Raw genomic sequence first — 22,629 nt, 5'->3', positions numbered from 1 at the left:
AAAGTTGTCTCTTAACTCTGAGAAGAATGCTTTCTAACCACTTATTTGTTCATGTATTATTGGGTTTTTATCATGTAAAATCATCATCTTGCTGGGTGAGAAAACAAAGGTTGGCAGTTTTTTGTGGATTTTGTAATATAAAACTGTGTGTGCATGAAGCAAATGCTTCACTATCATTTTATCCCTCTTTGTATCTTATTCTCTTTTTAATTCATATATCCATTTTTATGGAAACCATTTTTTAAATGTGTGAAGATGTCTGGTTTCCTGGAGATGTGATGGTAGTTACGAATTAAAACAATGGTTCTCTTAAGTATAAATAAATCATCTCTAAGAATCACTTAAATTTGTCTTGAACTATATAGGTTGTTTAGAAATCTGAAGTTAAAGAATATAAACTGCCAGCCCATGGGCCAAACCTGCCAAAACCTGCCAAAATCTGCAAGTGTGGACAAAGCATTCACAGCCCAAACACACATATCTAAGAAGTTTGTAATACTTTTAGGCAGACCATGCAGTTTTGCAGCATAGGCCTTTCCTCTCTCTATTGCCTTAAAACTAGAATGCGTCACTCGGTGATAGCAATTATCTGACCTGTAGAGACACTTTAGTTTCTGACTCCCAGGACTCTGTCAGAAAACAAGTGATTAGAGAAAATTCAAAGGCATTCTCAGTTTCTATCAGCAGTAATAATCATGGCTACCGGAAATTTGGTGATGAAATAAGAAGATATTTTCCTTTAAAATTATGTGTTTTAGGAAGAGTTACAAGTCCATGAACAACAAACTTCAGAATTTTCTAGAAGAGTGACCGAAATACAGTTTCTGCTTCAAAGTAATGAAAAACCACTTGAATTGCAGGTAAGAGAATTTCCACTTAAAATCCTCAATTAAAGATTCTCTAAAGCCTCTAAATAGTCTTCATAAACCAAGCATTCTAAATCTTAAACATAAAATTAGGATCATTATTTATTTGATTTCTGTTAAATCCAACCAAATTTTGTAGTTGGCATAGATAATAATTTTTTTCCCATGATTAGCATGAAGAAAATATTGTATTTTTGCACTCTTCTGTTCTCCTTTTACTCATTTACAGGTGTATTATGTAAAGGGTCACATGTGGCTGTGTTTCCATGTAAAGTAACAATAATTTCTTGTGAATGTCTTGGGTGCAGGAAAGAGAATATGACTCAAGTCAGACTCTATAAGATTTATTAATTGCTATCTTCTGTTGTATGAAGATAATTGTCTCAATTTTATTTGGATCAGTGTGCACAGTGGTTAAATAAGAACTCTGGAGGTACTTTGTAGGTAACATCCTGGCTGTATCACCTATTAGCTTTGTATTGGGCAAGTTATTCAACCCTCTTTGTTTTTTTTATTGTTGTTGTTTATGGTTTTTAGTTGTAGATGGACACAATACCTTTCTTTTATTTATTTATTTTTATGTGGTGCTGAGGATCGAACCTAGCACCTCCCACGTGTACTGGGGAGTTACAACCCCAGTCCTGTTATTCAACCTTCTTAAGCCTGTATTTTGCACAGGAAGTGCTTACCTGGATGCTGTATACATAAAAAGCAATCAATGCTGTCTAATTTTTTTCTGTGTGTTTTAATCTTATCTGTCTTATCTCATAAGTGCCTTGAGATATTACTTCAGTTGATATGTTAGATAAAACTTATTTTGGGGGAAGGATTCCAATTAATGTCTTAGAAAAAAACTCACAATGCTAATTTCAGTTTTTCTATGTTATTCTTTATTTTTTTTCCAAGGCAATGTTCCTATCATTGTATTGGTGATATGGAATAATGTAGAGCAATGAGAAGAATTTTTTTTTTCATATTGAAATGAAGCAGTCTTGTTACTTTCTAGCAATGCCTTTTGCCTTGCAGTCTAGTTCGATAAGATCCGTCACAGAACTACATGTTGCATGATTTCAGGTCATGGAGCGCTCTATTTTGAACAAGATGGAACATGTGAAAAAGTATATATCAGGAGAGTCCAATTGCTTCGAGCTTGGTAGCAGCACAGCTGAGCTGAGGGAGGATCTCGACCAAGCCAAGACCCAGATCGGGATGACGGAGTCCCTCTTGAAAGCCCTGTCTCCTTCTGACAGCTTGGAGATTTTCACTAAACTCGAGGTGCTGCCCAGTTGCTCATCTTCTGATTTTCAGGCTTACTCTCACATTTTTCATGGTCTTGACCTTTTTCCGTTAATAAAAACAGAAAGAAATGGAAGTTCTGGGGTTGGGGGGGATACCCAGAAAATCAGTTTCTGTGTATTTAGCACTTTGATGTTTGAATTGCTTTGTCTACGGTAACTTTTTAAAATTAAATTTGCAATGGATTGTACACCTGCTAGCAAAGAGAAAGCAAATCCATTCATTCAAAATCTTGTAGACTTTTTCAAAACAATTGAGATGTCTGTCATCTGTGACTTGAGCCTGTTTTAAGACTTAATGGTGGTTGTTTGTTTACATCTGTAGGAGATACAACAAGAAATTCTACAGCAGAAGCACAACATGATAGTACTTGAGCATCAAATAGGTTGTCTCACCCCTGAACTCTCTGAATTGAAGAGGCAATATGAAAGTGTCAGCGATTTATTTAATACCAAAAAAGGTGTTTTGCAAGATCACTTTTCTTCATTATTGAATGGTGAGTGTGATGTTCCTCTTACTTGAAGTATGAAGATAGTACTGTGAACCCAAAAACTAATCTAAGCCTGACTTATAAATGGTTTGCACAGACTGTATTTAAAGGAAGATTATTTGGATAAAACCTTTGGGGGGAAATACTTACTGATTAATGCCTGGCATTAAATAATGTGTTTTTCTTTAAAGCCCCAAATCTTAATTTAAAAGTTAAGTTTGAACTACTCAACTGTGCTCAATGAGTCTGGAAGGCTGCTTGTGTTCTGTCTGTACAAGTGTCTTTGAAAGGAGATTTGGTTTAGCCAGGTGTGGTGGCACACACCTGTAGTCCCAGTGACTCGGGAGGCTGAGACAAGAGGTTTGCATGTTTGAGGCCAGCCTCAGCAACTTAGTGAGGCCCTAAGAAACTTAGTAAGACCTTGTCTCAAAATAAAAAGTAAAAAGGGCTGGGGATATAGCTCATTGGAAAAGTGCCCTTGGGTTAAATCCTCAGTCCCCGTCACCCCTCCCCCCAAAAAAAATAAATAAATAAGAGGGAGATTTGGTGTAAAACATACCAAATTACTTTGTAGACTATATTAGGCCTCATAATTGGATTTCAGGATGTATTACCACTTTCCAGGATGGTGTAGGAAACAGGTTATAAAATCTCTTACATAGTAAGGTGTATGGAATTCTGCTGGAATATATAGAGCTTTTTTCTCCCTTACTTCCTGTAGATCAATGCAAGAACTTCAATGACTGGTTCAGCAAGATTAAAGTGAGGCTTGAAGAGTGCTTCGACTCATCAGAAACAAAAAAGAGTGTGGAACAAAAGCTGCAAATACTTTCTGTAAGATACACACGTATACATATTAAAATGTATATGTACGTTTTAATCAGTCTATCATAACTAAAATATTGGCAGCATGAAACTTAATTTTAAGTAGATAAAATAATAATTACTTTGACTATTTTTTTTTTTTTTTACTTAACAGATGATAGTTCCAAGTAACCAGGCTTTTTTCCTAAATATTTTGGAACTCTGTTTTTACTGAGTTAAGTGTGCAAGTAGCTTAAACAAGTTCCACTTTGATACTACTCTAAGATGCTGTTTTAGTTAATTCAATTGTGTTAAAATCATGTTTGATCAAAGATGAAGACTTCACCTAATTTGGACTATAAAATTTCTTTTTTTCCCTTGAAAAAAGATGACTTCATTTAATTATTTTCCCAGTCATATTTTTAAAAATATTTTTAATATTTTATTTTTAACTTGTGGTTGGACACAATACCTTTTAATTTTTTTTTTAATGTGATGCTGAGGATCGAACCCAGGCTCTGCCAGACAAGTGCTCTACCACTGAGCCACAACCCCAGCCCCCCAGTCATATTTCTGATAAAAATTGCAATTGAACTTTAATGTATTGCTAGACAGAGCACTGAGTGTACAGAGCTTGTAAGATACCTTTGGCACCCTTAAATATTGATCATTTTGGGGTAGATTATCTAGTACATTAATATTTTGATGACAAGTCATGTTCTCAAGCTTATTGAAAGCACTAAACATTTTGTTTAATTTATTGTTTTAATGGTACTATGCTTTATTACTGGAATCATCTTTCTTGTTTCTTTAAAGCCCCACTTTTTTTTTTTTCTCTTGCTTTTAATTTGCCCATTTCATGGGCCTCACCAATTCACACCCAAACCTTTGAAATACAAACATTGGGAAAAAAAATTCTGGTGTTGGAAAGGTTAAATAGAAAATAGTGTTTAGTTTTATATAAGGATGTCAGAGCAAGTATTTAGGAAGAGTTGAGCAGAGCCAGGAGAGGAGAATATAGCTTTCCTGGTCCTGCTCTGAGGGACCTTATGGTGGCTCTATACTGCTGTGCTAGAGGTGATATCCAGAAAGTCAGATTCAAGTGCAAATGGATACGTATATCCAGAACTACCATAGGTCCTCCACCATTGGAGTTAGCCACACCTTCATTACTTTCCTTCTGTGAGAATGTTAACTGGGAACTGGCAACATCTGTGTACTGCTTTAGAAAAGTGTTGTGGGGGTGGCAAGTGACTACCTTTAGATCATAATTGGCTTTTTGTCTTTCCTAAGGATTTCTTGACTCTTGAGGGAAGAAGCAGTAAAATACAGCAGGTAGAAACTGTATTGCAGCATGTGAAGAAGCACCTACCTAAAGCCCATGTTAAAGAGCTTAACAGTTGGCTTGTGAGTCAAGAAGTTGAATTAGAAAAAATGGTGTCCATATGTGAGGCCCAGGCAAAGGAACTCGATAACTACCTGGAGCAGCTACTGAGGTACGAAGTCAAGGTGATATCTAAATAACATTTTCACGGGATATTTTTAGAGTTCTTTCTCGTGGGCTCTTCCTCAGTACAGTGTATGCTGTGATATGCAGTACATACAAATTTAATAGGTAAAATAGGTATAATTATTCCTTGGTATCTAAGCATCCAAAATCCACAGATGCTCAAGTTGCTTATATAAAATGTATAATATTTGCATATAACCCTTATATATTAATGTGAAATTTCAGGAAGTCCTATTTGATTTATTTTAATTATTATTAAGAACCCTTTCATCTTCTGATGAGACAGTAATATTGATACATATTAGAGGAGATGCTTTTGGTTATAAAAAACAGTATATTTCTCTTTATCTCTGCCTTTTTTAAAATATTTTTTTTAAGTTGTAGATGGATACAATATCTTTATTTATTTATTTTTATGTGGTGCTGAGGATTGAACCCAGTGCCTCTGGCGTGTAAGGCGAGTGCTCTACCACTGAACTACAACCCTAGCCCCCCTCTAACGGCCTTTTTTTTTTTTTTAAAGCAGTTTAATAATTCATAGAACTGAAAAATTGAGAGTTACATATAGCTTAACAGGGGCTTGAGTAGTTGGTTCAAACAACATGATCAGGACTTAATATCTCTATCTTCCATTTCTCAGGATTTTTTTTTTTTTTTTAACCATTGGGGCCATTATGTAGGGCTTCTTTTTAAGGTCACGAGATGGCAATTCTTAGAATTGTGTGTCTTTTTTCATTCATATTTAGTGAAAACAAAAACCAGAATTTGTGTTCCTGATACTATAAGGGCATCTCATATATTTTAAATCTCTGGGTTACTTGTAATACCTAATACAATTTAAAGTCTATGCAAGTAGCTGTTATACCGTATTGTTTAGGGAATTACAAAGAAAAAAAAAGTCTATACATGTTCAGTATAGATGCAATTTCTAGTTTTCCAAATATTTTTGATCTGTGGTTGGCTCACTCCATGAATGTGCAACTCATGGATACAGAGGGCCAACTATACTGTTTGTGGTTTGTTTGTTTTTTTGTTTTGTTTTGTTTTGTTTTGTTTTGTGTGTGTGTGTGTATGCATGTGTGCATGTGTTTTGGTCGGGGGGGCACTCGGTATTGAACTCGGGGTCTCATGTGTGCTAGGCAAGTGCTGTACCCCTGAGTTATGCTCCTAGCCCTGGAGCATTTTAAAAATTAATTCATTTTAAAATTTTAAAAATTAATTAACTAATTAATTAAGTATTACAGATTGAACCAAGGGGTGCTCTACCACTGAGCTTCAATCCCCAGTCCTTCATATTTTTTATTTTGAGGTAGGATCTTACCAAGTTGTCCAGTCTGGCCTCCAATATTTGATATTCTGCTTCTGCCTCTGCCTCTGAAGTAGCTGGAGTTACAAGTGTGCATTGCCCTGGCTAGACTTTTAAATTCAGGTTTGGTGCTAGGAGTTTCTACAAATTAACTAATGGCAAAGGTTCAGGGTACAGTCCAAACATTTTGGGGTTTTTTCCTGTTATTTATGATACTTTTGTATGGTTCATTACTTTAATGAATTTCATTATAATATAGGCATTTATTCAGGTTTTATATGTTACAGGTTTTCTCAAAAAATAAAACTGATAGTAAAAACTTGGTTGACTGACAAGGTTCATGCTATCCTCTTGAGTATAAACATTTTTTGCTTAAAAATATATCCTGATCTTTGTAATATTCTTTTAGACTGCAGGATGATTGCAGAAGCCTGAGTAAGTGGTTGACTAATCAAGAAGAGGAGTGGAAAGAAATGGAAGAATCAGGAGAGAAAACTGAGCTATTTTGTCAAGCATTAGCTGAAAAGAGGTATCATGATCTCATATGAAATATATTACTTGGGAATATGATTTCTTCTACTGTGTAGGAGTGACTTCTATAAATTTTCAATGTTATTTGTAAATTACAGGGAACAGTTTGAATCTCTGGTCCAGTTGAGTGACTCTTTGAAGGACCATGGGTTTACTGAGGAAGATGAAATAATAAACGAATCAACATGTTTGATTGAAAGATACCAGACATTATTGAGACAATTACATGAAATTGAAGAAGAATTTAAGTTGCCACCTGCTGAGGACCAGAGCTTTAATGATCTTGCACATGATGTGATTCATTGGATAAAAGAGATTAAAGAGTCTCTTATGGCTTTGAACTCATCTGAAGGCAAAATGCCACTCGAGGAGAGAATCCAAAAAATAAAGGTATAACTGGAAACTGAATTTGAGAGGTCAGATTGAACTCTAATTTTGAAAAGATTTAGAGGAAACTGCAAAGATTTGTTTCTTAATTGAATCACTGTGGAATCGTTGAAGAAATTCAAATCACTGAGCTTACAAAAGAGAAGGGTTATGATGGATCTAAAATTATTTTAATGCATATGAAAGAGAGAAAGAGTATCCTGTCTTTGAGAGGGCAGTACCCAATTATTTTCCATCTTCACTGCATGCAGAAGAATTGAAATAAAGACAATAGATCAGAGCCACCGCAGGTGCTAGGATACAAAAGTGAATGTATGTCTGTACAGTAGAGGCATTAGCAAGGTCAAGTGCAGGGTGGAGAGTATTTCTTGGGGTGGGTTTATATGCTCACAGAAGGCTTACTAGATGCTTAGTGGAGGTGAAGAAAAAGAAATCTCATGCTTCTTGGAGTCCTCTTTCTCTCCAAGGGGAGATTCATTCAGTGAATATTGCTAGTTTAAAGTACAGGACACAAGCCAGCTGTGATGCTACCCACCTGTAATCCTAGTGACTTGGGACTGAGGAACCAGGATCATTAGCCTGGGAAACTTATTGAACCTCAGTCTCAAAAAAATAAAAGCAGGGCATAGAAGCCTATGTACTTATTGGACTCACATAAATTGAAGCATTTTTTAGAGGAAGAGATGCTCAAGAAGAGTGAGCTGGGAGGGTTGGTGATACTTAGTATTCAGCATCATTTGGGATTATGTCTGAAAGTTTTATTTGATGACAAATCTCAAGTAGATTTTACAAGAGGGAGAGAACTGAGTTGTCAGGGCAAAAGAGGGAATGAGAACAGAGAATAAGAATTGTTGTCAGGGTGGAGACATAATAGTTGACACTGAGAGGAAAGCTGTGTTTTCCTATGGGAGGCCATAAATCTATTCTGGGTTGTATAAGAAGGTCTTATTTAGTTTGCTACCCTAATTCTCCACTTATAAATAATAGAAGAGAATAGGAAGGAGGATTTACCCAGCTTTTTTTAGCATATGAAATTAAGAAAGCAGTTGAAAATGAGGCAGTGAATAGGAACTCACCGCCTGATCCTGCTCAGCTCAAACTGACAGATGCTTATTGAGAACCAACTCTTTATAAATGTGAAGGGGATGTCTTTGTATTGGGGGCTTATATGAAAATGAAAGGGTTATTTTGAAATATGGTCTGCAGTTAGAATCTTAGGATATCTTTTTATTTGTAAGCTTTATGCTATGTAAAATCTCTAAGTAATATGAATGAAATTATAAGATCTTTTGTATTTTGTGTTTCAGGAAATCATTTTACTAAAGCCTGAAGGGGATGCCAAAATACAGACCATTACGAGACAAGCCCAGAGCAGTGAGGCCCTATTGGTGCAGGAGACCCTTGATGATATCACCAACCAGTGGGACAGCACGCTCCATCTGGCCAGCACATACCTAAGGTAAAGGGTGGGAGTGCTGTCCCTGCTTGTGTTTTTTCTCATTGCTCAGAGGAGTCATAACAAGTATGTTTTGTGTCTGGGTTTGGATATAATATCTAGTGGACAGAAAGTCAGTGGTGTCCAAGGCAAGAGAAATAGACCAGGTCAGATATGAAGCGGCTGCTGCATGCTCAGGCAGTGTATCTGGTGCATCATCCTGTGGGATTCTTCCAAACAAAGTCACGTCACCTCTCATTCCACGTTCACGTGACCCTGCTTCTGTGCCAACCCCCTCCCCTCAGTCAGCCCTCTGAGCCTGCATGGCATCACTGTGGAGTAACTGATGCTTTGGAATATTTTTCTTAAGAAATTCTTAAAGTGGAAACATTGATAAATGTTGGCCAAATTCTGTAGACATATTTCTGGAGAACATACTTATTTCTGATCTGGTCTTAAATGGTACATTTCATGTTTTGAAATGTGAAGCTTATGTTTTTCTAAAGAGACCACCAAATTACAACTAAATTGAAGATACAGAAAGCATAAGCCAGTTAATTGGTTAATATATTGAATGCTTATTTTACTTTTGTAAGAAATGTAAGAATCACACTTTAGTATAACAAAACCATTGGGACTAGTTTGAAATTTAAAGTATTAAATATTCTCTGATCAAACTATGTAACAAAAAATAAATATGTTTTTGATATGCAAATAATTTATGCTTCGATTTCTGAGCTAAATTTAGTGCCATTTTAGAATATTATAGTGCCTAAATAGTCTCTGGAAATAATATGAATTAGTATTATTGTAATGCTGTTAATTATAATGTGTGTTCAACTCTAGTATGCAAAACGCCTTTCCATTTTGCTATTATTTCATTTATAAAATATTTGGTGAAATTTAGCCATCAAGAAAAGCTTCTGCTAGAAGGGGAAAAGTATTTGCAAAGTAAGGAGGACTTGAGATTAATGCTCATAGAACTAAGGAAGAAGCAAGAAGCAGGCTTTGCCCTTCAACATGCTCTGCCAGAGAAGAAAGCCCAGTTAAAAATTTATAAGAAATTCCTCCAGAAAGCACAAGATTTGACATCCTTGCTAAAGGAGTTAAAATCTCAAGGAAATTACCTCTTGGAGTGCACTAAAAATCCCAGCTTCAGTGAGGAGCCTTGGCTGGAAATAAAACATCTACATGAGAGTCTTCTTCAACAACTGCAGGTGAAGTTTTATTCTTTGATAAATACAATTTTAAATGATTGTTGCAATCATTCTATTGATGCAAGATTCATATTCAGAACTATTGCTTGGCTGTCATTCTTTTGGTAAACCTAAAGCTTTCAAAAGTTAATTTATCATTTTACATAATGTTTCAGTCAGCTGTGACTAAAAGACACAACCGGAACAACTGTAGAGGAAGGCTCACAGTTTCAGAGGTCTTAGTCCATAGAAGGTTGGTTCCATTCCTTAGGGCTTGAGGTGAGGCAGAGCATCATGGCAGAAGAGTGTGGCAGAGGAAAGCATCTCACATGATGATCACAAAGCAGATAAAAATATCTTTGCCGGATACAAATATATACCTCAAAGCCATGACCCCAACGCTCCATTTCCTCCAGCCATGTCCACCTGCCTTCATTTACTACTCAGTTAATCCCGTCAGGTGATTAATCCACTGGTTGGGTTAAGACTTTCACAATCCAATCACATCTCCTCTGGACCTTCTTGCATTGTCTCACACGTGATGTTTGGGGACTCCTCACATCCAAACCATAACCGGTGAAAATGCCAACTTTCAAGGACTGAGGAATCCAAACCGTTTTGCTAGATGAATCCACTGTGGGTTATTTGATGATAACGCTATTACCTTTCATTGAAGTTTGGTTCTTTAGGGGTTGAATGGCTTAAGATTCTAGGCATCTCTATGAAAAGGACAGTGTTTGCATTATCCATCCATCCATCCACTCACCCGTTCATCCATCTACATTGTGATATTTCATTTATCTTGTTCCTACCTTCTTATAAGTACCCCTCTCTTAAATCTTAGGAAATTATTTGCAGTGAAAGAATTGAGGTAAATCATCAGCTTGTTAAGAGGGAATATATTCTTTTAATAGAACTGTTTGTAATTCTTTGCACACTGAAAGCTGGGTTCAAAGTAATGATTATCTCAGTAAGAAATCCTGCTTGTCTAGATATTAGGAGTTGGGAAGGGATTAAGGTGGCTATATATCACTTCATTTAATACTAGTTGCTTTTCTGATAAGGTATGGTTATCTTATTTTCTTACCCCACAGAGGGAACCTAAAAATGGTTTGCTCTTGAGTTAGGATTACTTTTTCCTAACATAAGATTTGAGTTTGATTCTTAGGAAAGGAACATGGAGTGAGGTTGATCTTGTAGAGTCTCATCTCCAACTGTGAATTCTTGGTTTTAAAGCAACAGATAATTAAGGTACTTGGTTTATTATGGATGTTTGTGACTTACGGATATAATTTATAGTTATTTCTTTTTGTAAACTGCTTGTCAAAAAAATTATCTTCTGGAAGGAAATGAGGGCAATAAAGCATGAGAAGAACAAGTGTTTTTATTGAGTCATTTTTTTAGGAAAAGATGCAGATTTTGCAATGAAATACTTCAGACACTGAGATCTTTACTTCAGAACTCTGGATCGGTTGTGGACATATTTCGGCTTTTCTGTTGTGGTACTGGGGATTGAACCCAGAGGCACTCTATCACTGAGCTACATCTCCAGCCCTTTTTATTTTTTATTTTAAGACAGAATCTTGCTAAGTTAGAACACTAGACTTGAACTTATAATCCTCTTGCCTCAGCCTCTCAATCTGTGGGATTATAGGTATGTGCCACTGTGCCTGGCAGCACACACTCTCAAAAGGTGGAACCTTGTAAGACAAATATTTATAAATTGTGTAATTATTTCCTAAGTGAAAAATTCAGAGAGAAATAATTTGTAATTGTCAATCGTTTCTATTTTTAGGATTCTGTGCAAAAATTAGAGGATCATGTTGAAGAACACCATTCATACGAGGTTTTCATCAAAGAGCTGAATACCACATTGGACAACATCTCCATGGAATTAGTTAGTTTTTCTGATTTGCCGGTGGATCAAACAGCAATTGAGGACAAACTGCAGAAACTGCAGGTATCAAACAATGTCCGTATGTGGTAGACATTTTTGGAAAAAAAATCAACAGTCATTAGAAGTTGACTAATCAGTGGTTTTGATCAGAAATTGAAGTATTATTCAAATGACTTAGATAGCAAAAGTTCTGAAAAGTCAAAACAATGGGAACATTGTTCTTTAGTGCCCAAATCCATTTGTAATTTGAGTTGAACTGTTCTCTGACTCAGTGGCCTTTGGAGATAATTCTACCCGTGACCTGTCCGTACCACTCAACTATGTGAACTTGAAGGGACTCTTATTCATTTATGTAACTTCAAAACCTATCCTAGTACTTAACTGTTAGTTAAATGAATGAGTGAATACTTATTGCCCTTTAAGTTAGTGACTAATAAATCCCGCACAGTCCATAGAATACTATAAGACATATTCCATTTCACCAGTAACATCAATGGCTATTGTATTAAAGTTCTTCAGTGGCTACTGTGGTACTTCAAATTCTTCTTCTGTCTGGAGTTTTCAAATTAGCCTCATTTGTTCATGAGTGTTGTAATTATTGATTGAATTCCCACTATATCTAAGAGAGTATACCTGATAGTTTTATTTCTCATCACCTCCAAATCTTTGAATTTTAAATATTAGAATTAGATTCATGTGGGCACATGGTTCTTTTCTTCTTTTTAATACTTTACACACATAGCAAGCACTTTTCTTTAGTGTTTTCACTTGTGGAAAGACTATCTTAAGCAAAACATGAATATATTCAACACATATCTGTTGACCACCTCCTGTGTTTTACAGCCTGTGCTGTAAACATTTGCAGCATTACTTGTTGCAAATCTCCTTATAAAATATGTTTTGATGCTATATTGGCTTACATTTTACCCAGAGTTTCTTCTTTGAGGTATGCATTGATAGGGTTTTTAATACATGATTTCTACTAATGTAGCATTGTAATTTACAGAAGCCAGTTCTTCTGACAGTTCAATGGAGTTGCTTTTGACAATAATCTTTTCTCCACTCACAGGAACTAGAAAGTAGACTCAGTTTACAAGATGGCACACTGAAGAAGATTTTAGCATTAGCAAAATCCATCAAGCAAAATACATCTTCAGTGGGACAGATTATTATTAAAGATGATATAAAATCACTTACGTGTAAACAAAAAGATTTGGAAAACAGAATTGAATCTGCTAAACAGGAGACTGAAAATTATCTCAACAGCCTTCTCAAATCAAAATGCTCAATAGAAAAGAATGAGAAGTTTCCTTTGCCAGGCAGACAGAGGCAGGCCACTTCTGAGGTGGTGGAGTCCACTTGGCTCTTGGTGGGAGTGGAAGAGCTGGAGGAAGACTGGGAAGTAAACAAGGTAAGTGTTGGTGATTACACTCTCTAGGATAAGTCTAAGAAAGAAGAGGTGTTTGGCTCTGAAAAGAGGGTCGTGAATCAAGCGTTCTGACTTCATAATTAAATCCTCAGCATACTGGTTATTTATGAAACTCACTTGTACAAAGAGCCCTTAGAAAACTATCCAGATTTTAGTGGTGAAATATTACTGTTCAGTCTGTTAAAATGTCAATCATCAATTTAGGTATATTATCCTCACAGATAGGTAATCAGATACAGTTTCGTGGGTCAAGAGCACAAAGGCAAATTAGAAAAGGCAAAAGAAAAGAAAATTTGCTTTACCGATTTCCTAAGGGGGCGGGAATATAACAGCTCAAATTTTTCTTTCTTTCTTTCTTTCTTTTTTTTTTGGGTTGATTTTATAAATGAAACCAGAGACAGTTATTTTCTTTTTCTACTTTTGTTAACCCTATACTGCAAATATACTCTTTTTTTTTTTAAAGAGAGAGAGAGAGAGAGAGAATTTTTTAATATTTATTTTTCAGTTTTTGGCGGACACACATCTTTGTTTGTACGTGGTGCTGAGGATTGAACCTGGGCCGCATGCATGCCAGGCAAGCGAGCTACCGCTTGAGCCACATCCCCAGCCCGCAAATATACTCTTAAATGTTGTCAGATCTTTTAGTGTGAAAATATTTACATTCAGACTCCTAATTTTCTCAGAGAAGAGGAACAAGGAGCTGGGTGTGATGGCGCACACTTGTAATCCCAGTGGCTCAAGAGGCCAATGCAGGAGGATCACAAGTTCAAAGCCAGCCTCAACAAAAGCGAGGCACCAAGCGACTCAGTGAGACCCTATCTCTAAAATAAATAAAATAACAAAATAGAGCTGGAGATGTGGCTCAGTGGTCAGGTGACCCTGAGTTCAATCCCAGTACCCCCCGCCCACCCCTGGCCCCCCCAAAAAAGAAGAATTTTTTTTTTTTTAATTTCTTCTAAACCAAATAGGTGCATTTTCCTGTGGTCCTTAAAGCACTTTCCTGTAGCTTTCAAATCCATGTGGTAAAGGCAGTGAACTGAGTGTCATCCAGTCAACTGTGTTTGAAAGGATCCCCTGGCAGGCAGCCTCTCACCGTCCAGGGTACAGTGGATGGTCCGGAGGTTAGGCCAGTCAGGCATGAGCTTTCATCAGCTTTTTATGGAACATGTAATCAACAGGAAGGAAGAGAATACGCCTTTTGATTGTCTTCCTGGAACAAAAAGTCATGGATGATTAAAGGAACCAGATAGGATTTTTTGGAAATATGTTAAGCAAGGTTAATTACCAATGGACCTTCTCTTTGGCCATGATAAAAGTCTTTTTATAAATCCCACTTTATTAGATAATCCTAAGGAAGTAAGTCTAACAGAGAGAAGCCTCTGTGGGTGACTGAGGTTGTATATGTGAAAGATAATCTTTAATGATATTTAAAGAGGAATAGGTGAATGGGGCTGGGGTTGTGGCTCAGTGGTAAAGCGCTCATGTAGCATGTAGGCCCTGGGTTCAATCCTCAGCATCACATTAAAAAAATAAATAAAATAAAGGTATTGTGTCCAACTACAACTAAAAATATAAATATTTTTTTAAAAAGAGGAATAGATTATGTAAAAAAGGAAAAATACCCAAGTGCTTTCTACAGGATAAAGTTGTAAGATAGGACACAAACCTAACACAAGACATTGGCAACAGGGGTTAGTTGCCCAATAACTTCTAAACTAACTTCTCAGACACATTTTGACCATGAACCCCAGATTTCAATAAAGTACATTAAAAACTATATAAAGATCATAATCTAATGATGTTTTCTTAATTTATTAAGATGTTTACTTAATCTCAGATGATAAGAGCTTTTGTAGTTTGAGAGTTTATTAAGATTTTTTTCAGGACAGAGGAAGGAATTTAAGTCTTCAAATATGTTTCATAAGTCTTGATTACAGAAAATTAGTTTTAATTCCCTAGCAGTGTTTACTCTTCTGTAGCATGAATCTTTTTCTGAATCTGGGCTTACTTTTCTACAATAAGTGCAGGCTGCACTTTCTACTATGTAATATTAGAGTGTGTAAAGTTGTCTAACGTTAGATTATGAAAGGTCACGAGCAGTTTCAAGATCAGATATGGGGTTGGGGTTGTGCATAGACAAATAAAATACAAGTTTAATATGACAAATAAAATACATGTGTAATATTATTCCCAATAATATTACACAATACTAATGTGTAAGTCCTGACAATGTTATTGTCAGGACTCAGACACCTCGATATCATGAATACAAAAAGCACAGAAAAGAACAACTTATTTAATTTTAAATCTGATTAAAATAAACTATTATAATAGTGAAAATAAGCACTGAATTGATTAAAAGCACTTATGCAGACCTGTTTTGCTCTCGTTCTGTTGGGATGTGGGGTAGAGTAGCTTTTAATCTTACATGAAGCAAATATCCCATCTATGCTCACCTCATGTGACTTTGAAATCTAGGATGTTTCATCAGATAATTTTAAATGTCTCTAAAAGAATTGTTAGGATGTTTTTGTTTTCTTTATTAAATATTAATTTTTGTAGAATATATGATTTTCCTCTTAAAAATTGCCATGTGCATTTGAATTTAGTGCTAATGATTTCAGTTAGATGAAATTTATTCTAGACACATTAAATCTAGAACTTTTTCTTTAATGTTGGAAATATTAAAACTGTCTAGAGTCAAAAGAAATCACAAAATTTATTCTGAAGAATGGGTGATGATGATAGCATAACATATTTTTTATAGATGTGCATTTACGAGAGTTCTTTTTCCCACATACTACGAATTGAACCCAGGAACACTTACACTCTACCATTGAGATATATTGTCAGCCCTTTTTATTTTTTTTATTTTGAATCTCACTAAGTTGCTGAGGCTAGCCTGGAATTTGTGATCCTCCTGACTCAGCCTCCCAAGTACCTGGGATTACAGGCAGATGCCGGAGCACTCAGCCAATTTTCTAAGAGTCTTAAAGAATGAATAGGCAGAACTACCTTCCCTTTTCATTCTTCCTATATAACTTAAGTAAAGTAATATGTTAGGAAATGCTAAAAAGTGAGGACTATCTAATCTCCTGGGATTTTAGATATCCATAAAGGGAAGTGATCAAGAGTAAATGCATTGAAATTCCTATGACTTATATTCTCTCTATTTTTTATTTTCAAAAGTATCATAAAGCAATATTACAGGTTCACTGTATTCAGTGAGCTTTTATGCTGCAGTCTTCCCAAATGACAACCCACATGGCATAATTGCTTAAAAAAAAAAAAAAAGACACCCAGAACATTTGGTCTATAATTACTTCTTTAATGTCCTTGTCATTGGTGTCATTGCTTTTCATTATTTGTGAATTGTTTTTGTCCTTTTCAAAAGCTTCTGATCATTAATGATTTGGTGTATAGGAAAGCAGCTGTAGATAAATCCTAGAAGATAGGTGATCACCTGGGTAGGCAAGGCTTCCAGGGCTTCCACTGGGTGAATGGGTGGAAGCCAGGTGCGGAGTCTGTACCAGGAGAAGGAAAACCACTCCACCCAGGGAGACTTTTCAGTCCTGGGGTAATTGGTGTCTACTTCTGATGTTTCTTCTGGTAACTCAGTAACTATACATAATGGATCACCTAGCTGGGCCATGTGTGTACTCCATCTCCAAAGTATCCTACTTTGGTCTTTTTGGCCAGCATTTGAGTCTTGCTTCTTACTCTAGGAGTGTTTTTCACAGTCTAAGATTTATTCCTTTACAGGATGAGCGACCTGCACTCTGAACATGTTCTTGATGTCTACCAACAGTGTGTGCTTGAGAATGTGCTCCAAGGTCCTAAAATCTTGGGCTGGAGAGACCTTAGAAAATTTCTTCCCTAACCTTTGTATTTTAGAGAATGGGCTTGCAGTCCAGCAGAGCTGGGGTGAGAACCCAGGCATGCTGCATGCCCACTCTAATGCTCAGAACTCCACCCAGTGTTTCACAAAATGTGTTACACAGGTGGAAACTGAGTGTCTAAATAAGTTCTGAAATGTGAGGTTAAACAAATTTAAATAGATTTTCTTTATTATGTGAGTTGATCTTCCTGAGTCGTGTGTGCTGTGACTCTAGCATTTCTTTCAAACCTCCACTCTCTTGCTTTTCCCTCAATCCTAACAGATGTCTGGCCAAGAACTGCTAGATTGACAGGTCCTCATTTTCCTTCCCTTCCACTTCATAACTCACATACTATGAATATGAAAAATAGAAGACTAAGTAAAATGTTTTTATTTTTCTCTGGCTTGAGTTCGTCTCTGTGTCCATTCAGTAAAAGTACATTGAACAGGCAATGAAGATTCGGAGACAGACACTGTCTGTCCTCATAGAGCTTCTTTTCTTGTGGGGGAGACATATGTTACTCAATGAATTACACTAACGAGAGTCTAACTACAGGAGCTTAAGGAAGAACCCAGTTTGAGGTTAGCTTTTAACAAAGTAATCTGATACTGATGGTAGAGGTAGAGAGAGCTACTCTCAGGAAGCAACTCCTGAACAGGGACTGAAAGGGTCAGCTGGAGGCAGCAGAGCTCTGGGCTGGGCGTGGGGAGCTTTCTTGACAGAGGAAATGGTGGGAGAAAGCAGGAGTTTCAAAGCTGATTGATGACTCCTTGGCCAGATGGTAGAGGGCAGTGGAGAGCCTTAGATGAGGTCTGAGAGGGAGGAGCATGGCTGGCTGAGTCACTAGTGCTTTGTGGGTCACTTTGACATGTTAGACGTTATACTGAGAAGGTTGTAGAACAGTAATCAGCAGCCTCTGAGACTGTTGATCTGCCTTTTTTTTTTTTTTGGTCTCTGATGGCAATAAGATTTATTCTAAGATTGTTTTTCATTGCTTCATGTTGGAAGACTTTAGAGAAGGAAGAAACATGTCCCTTAGAGCTGGTGTGACAGGCTCTCCCCCTGTTGGCAGGTTCCAAGTGGTGGACTTTAGATCCTGGCCGACACACTATGGGACCATTCCTATGAAGGACAGAGAGGATGGTGATGCTGTTACTGACTTGCTTTCTTGGCTGTTTCCACTGATGGAAATGAAACCGTAATTCAGTTTAGAGAGCAAATCAGTAATCAAATGGATCATGTTTTGTGGCTATTAATTTGAGTTCTGGGCAAATATCCTAAAGAAATTTACATGTACATGCAAGAACCATACAAGAGTATACAGTGTGTATTACAGTACGAGGTGTGACAGGAAGAGAGGGACATGTTATTGTCCAGAGTATTCTAAGAGATAAATAAGTCACATTCATTCATTGGAACAGATACAAAGCTAAAATGACTATTCGATTTATACCAGTTAACATGAATTAATCTCAGAATACACTCTTGAATGGAACTAACAAGTATAAAATGGTACGTACATGATTCTGATTTCTGTAAGAATTAAAAACACAGAACACTAGTATGCCAATTCTGTTGCAGGTAATAACAGTGTAATGATGTGTATGTGGACTTTAGAGAAGGGTTGGTTCTAGGGAGGAAAAGAGGAAAAAGGATGGGGTTGGGCTTTCGGTTATTTTCCTAATATGGAAAATTGTATTGTTTTGTGTATTCAGTAATGAGAATCTGTTATTTTTGTTCTTTTATACATGCTTGAAACATAACCTAAGATAAAATGTTTCAAATAAGATATAGCACAGGGTACTTACTGAGCAAAGGATGACTGGTCATGAAAGAACTTTCCAGGAGCCAATCAGGGCCTGGCATCTGCATTCCAATCTCCCTGTCATGAGCAAAGGAATGTTGCCTTTTAAATTTGAAATGTTCGTTTGAGGGATTCTGTTGGCTTTTCTGCCAGGGTAGAAAATGGCTCTTGGGTTTGGTAAAGGAATGGCATTTTGGGGTGATTCCAGGTGTTTAAATACACTTTTTCTGACCACTGAAGGCAGTCATTACAAATGTCACTAGTGTTTTCCTGTGTAACGGCAGTCCTCTGGCACTGGTTTATCAGGTAAGAGATAAGAGCTCTGAATTCTTAGTAGATGACTAATAATTGATAAAGCTCTCCTACTCCCCGGTACTTAGGCCTGTAGCTCAGGCTCTTGTGCCTGGTGAGTTTATAGGGGGCTCTGAGAAACAATAACCATCAGGTGGGAAGAAGGCAGGTGCATACCTAAGATGACTGTGGCCCAGAACAAACCCACCCTGTGAAACCTGTGATGTGGCCCCTTTCTCCTGTCCCCCCAAGTCCTTCTGGATCTTTCCTGCTGTGACGCTGCCCATAATATAGACTTTCACCCAGGTTCATGTGAATTAAATCATTGAGTTGGAGGAAATTTGCCAAATCATTTCAATCATTTGTAACCTTTTTGAAGAAGTGACTGTGCCAAGTGTTACTTCGAAACCCTAACTGGCTGAACCCTCTTACCAGTTATAACAGGTGAAGTTCCAGGCAATATTTGTCTTATTTAAATAGGTTTTTAATTTTAGAATGGTTTTGGGAAACTACAAAGGTAATATAAAAAGTTGCCTTAAACCCCGGCATCTAATTTCTTATTGCTAACATCTCATATTACTGTCCAGGGAGTCATTTTAAGACAACGGTTTTTACCTTTTGGGGGTTTTGGAAACATTTTGTTCCAAGAGAAAATTGTTCGAAGTTTCTGCTGACAAAGTATATTGCAAAATCAAGAGTTTTTTCTTTTATTAAGTTATCTGGAAATTAAAGTTAATATCTTAGCAAAATAATGGAAATCTTTAAAAATTACTGTCCTGGGACCTAGTACACATAAGTCCTCAACAAATGCTTGTTGAAAGAATGGATAAATGAATGTGGGTACCCTGAGATGTCTGTGACCTGTTAAAATCTGCAACTTTTTAAAGTTAAAAAAAAAATCTCTATGTGTATGTATGTGTGTCCCCATATATAGCCCATATATAAGCTGTTCCACCTTATCTAGGTTATAATTCTTACTACTATCTGATTTAAGGTATCATTTATTCTTTTTAAATTTTTTTTTAGTTGTAGATGGACACAATACCTTTATTTTATTTGTTTATTTTTATGTGGTGCGGAGTATCGAACCCAGTGCCTCACACATGCTAGGCAAGTGCTTTACCACTGAGCCACAAACCCAGCCTCTCATTTGTTCTTAATATCATGAAATCATGGTGTTTCCTTCACTTAACCACTTATTTTAAAGTACAGATGGCTGACAGTGAGTGCCTATATTTTGATCTGTTCTCTGTATCATAGTAAATACCAAGTATAAATTTGGGAAATTTTCACTTTTCCATCCTGTTTTGTTTCTTTAAGACTATGTATTATACCCCTGAGCCAGGAGTGGTGGTGCATGCCTGTGATCCCAGCAGCTTGGGAGGTTGAGGCAGGAGGATAACAAGTTCAAAGCCAGCCTCAGCAACTAAGTAAGGTCCTAAGTAATTTAGTACCCTTTCTCAAAATAAAAAATAAAAAGGGCTGGGATGCTGCTCAGTGGTTAAGTACCCCTGGGTTCAATCTCCAGTATCCAAAAAAAGAGACTGTATATGATGCCTCAGTATATAATGGAGCAACACAAGATCCTGTACTATCTTGTAACAAAGTTTCACTTTTTGGAGTACCAAGTAGGTATTCATTATGGAGTGGGAAAAAAAAATCACCTTTGATAATACCCAACTATACTTCCTTAAAGTTCTTGATCTGAGTCAGTAGAAGAAATGACAATTTTGTTTTTGTCAAGATAAATAAAAATGATTCATTTGGAAGGTAGACTACTCAGCAATTAATCTTTTTATGTTTTCAGAATTCAGATGTGGAAATGGTTTTGTCAAAACAATTTCCTCTCCATGTTCAAGAAAGCATGAACAACGCCGAAGATGAGCACAAAGTCAACGAGCTGCAAAATCAGCCCTTGGAATTGGATGTTCTGCTGAGAAATGAACAATTAGAAGAGATAGAGGTATGGAACCGCGGAAACACTGACCACATGATTGCATCGCTCATCCAGGGTAGCACAATGCATTTTAATTACCAAAAACCTGCTTGCACGGAGTGAAAAGTCTTATTTAACCTCTGCCTGATGATCAATTTGGTAACTGTATAATTATGTACTCATCAGTAGGTTGTATAAGTTTTTGCATTTAACAAGTAGAAGGGTTTAATGAACATTCGTCTTCTTTCTCTTTCAGAAAGTTCCTCAAAACTTATTCAGTAACAAAATTTTAGATTTTTCTGACTTGTCATCCTTCCTTTTTGTGGTCATTTGTAGTTTTTTGATTCTGACAGATACTTTTTATTTTTCCTCATGATCAGTCCATGGGTCCTGCTTTGTTTTGGCGTCTGGGTTTATAGGCTGCGTTAACATATTTATGTACTTCTAGCTGTGCAATCTAAAAATCCAATACGTGACCACGTATTTTAAAAAATGAAACTATAAATGATCCCTACAATTTTAGCCAAGTTTACATAATAGGAAATATGTGTCTAAGAATGAGATATGATATTATTAACTAATAATAATTATTAGTTAGATATTATTATTACTAATAATAACTATTAGTAGTAATTAATAACAATATGAGATGTAATAATAATGTCATCTATTGCTGTATGTAAATAATTAAAATAAATTTTCCTTTAGAAACTACAGCAACTTTTAAGACGGTGGGATCATGTAATTGATACTAAATGCTGAACCCAGGTGAACTTTGGCCTAGATTTTAACCTGATTGTAGAGAAAAAAGTTCTTTTAGATGTCATGACTTTAGTTTCTCCTTGTGCAGATGAAATATTTGAAATATCACCTTGAGAATAGGGTGTGTTATCTGGAGGAAAGGAGAGGAAAAATGGATGAATGAATTAATGCATGTATGATTTACTGGTTTGTGCGGCTTGTTTTTAGGAATTATATAACCGATTAGAAGCAAGGAAAACAGCCATTGAACCACTAGAACAATCTGAATGTTTCAACAAAACAGAAGCAAGTGCCTTGGCCCTCCACAATAAAAGATATTCAGCACAGCACTTGGACAATCTGCTTCAGGCGCTTACTGCTTTGAAGAAAAATAAAGAAAGCCAGTATTATCTCCTTAAACATTTTCAAGAACATGTCACTGCAGTTGAATCCTTGATGAAAGCCTTGTTGACAGAAAAGGAAAGTCTAAAAGTGTAAGTGTGGGAATACAGGACTCGTGTGCTTTTCATTCAAGCACAGCCCTCACTTCCTTGGACGGGCTCAGAGTTTTCAGAGTTTATACTGTGAAAGGATCTTATGATTTAAAACTATTCTAGGAAATGAATTCTTCGTGGAACTGGCTTAGTCTGTTTGGGCTGCTATAACAACATACCATAGACTGCGCGGCTTATAACAACAAAAATTTCTTTCTCACAGTTTTGAGGTTGGGAAGTAAAGATCAAGATGCTGGTAAATGTGATGTCTGGTGAAAGCTCTCACCAGTGCATTGATGGTACCTTCTAGCTGTTCCTCACAGAGTAGACAGGACAAG

At 36.5% G+C, this 22,629-nt stretch overlaps 1 protein-coding gene across 5 annotated transcripts in view; it reads left to right on the top strand.

Moving 5' to 3' along the window:
* Syne2 (spectrin repeat containing nuclear envelope protein 2) overlaps positions 1 to 22,629 on the top strand; it is a 336,103-nt gene that overhangs the window by 154,135 nt on the left and 159,339 nt on the right. For all 5 annotated transcript variants that reach the window (XM_077109148.1, XM_077109147.1, XM_076850387.2 and 2 more), the window contains 13 exons: positions 759 to 860; positions 1,941 to 2,141; positions 2,487 to 2,658; positions 3,374 to 3,486; positions 4,750 to 4,952; positions 6,682 to 6,801; positions 6,902 to 7,193; positions 8,498 to 8,649; positions 9,533 to 9,842; positions 11,617 to 11,781; positions 12,788 to 13,129; positions 20,928 to 21,083; positions 22,026 to 22,291. In XM_077109148.1, coding sequence (XP_076965263.1) covers positions 759 to 860; positions 1,941 to 2,141; positions 2,487 to 2,658; positions 3,374 to 3,486; positions 4,750 to 4,952; positions 6,682 to 6,801; positions 6,902 to 7,193; positions 8,498 to 8,649; positions 9,533 to 9,842; positions 11,617 to 11,781; positions 12,788 to 13,129; positions 20,928 to 21,083; positions 22,026 to 22,291 — 2,594 coding nt within the window. The remainder of the gene's footprint in view (positions 1 to 758; positions 861 to 1,940; positions 2,142 to 2,486; positions 2,659 to 3,373; positions 3,487 to 4,749; positions 4,953 to 6,681; positions 6,802 to 6,901; positions 7,194 to 8,497; positions 8,650 to 9,532; positions 9,843 to 11,616; positions 11,782 to 12,787; positions 13,130 to 20,927; positions 21,084 to 22,025; positions 22,292 to 22,629) is intronic.

Source organism: Callospermophilus lateralis, chromosome 3, assembly GCF_048772815.1.
Source record: "Callospermophilus lateralis isolate mCalLat2 chromosome 3, mCalLat2.hap1, whole genome shotgun sequence".
Classification (NCBI taxonomy): Eukaryota; Metazoa; Chordata; class Mammalia; order Rodentia; family Sciuridae; genus Callospermophilus; species Callospermophilus lateralis.
This window is presented reverse-complemented; position numbering and strand designations above follow the sequence as displayed.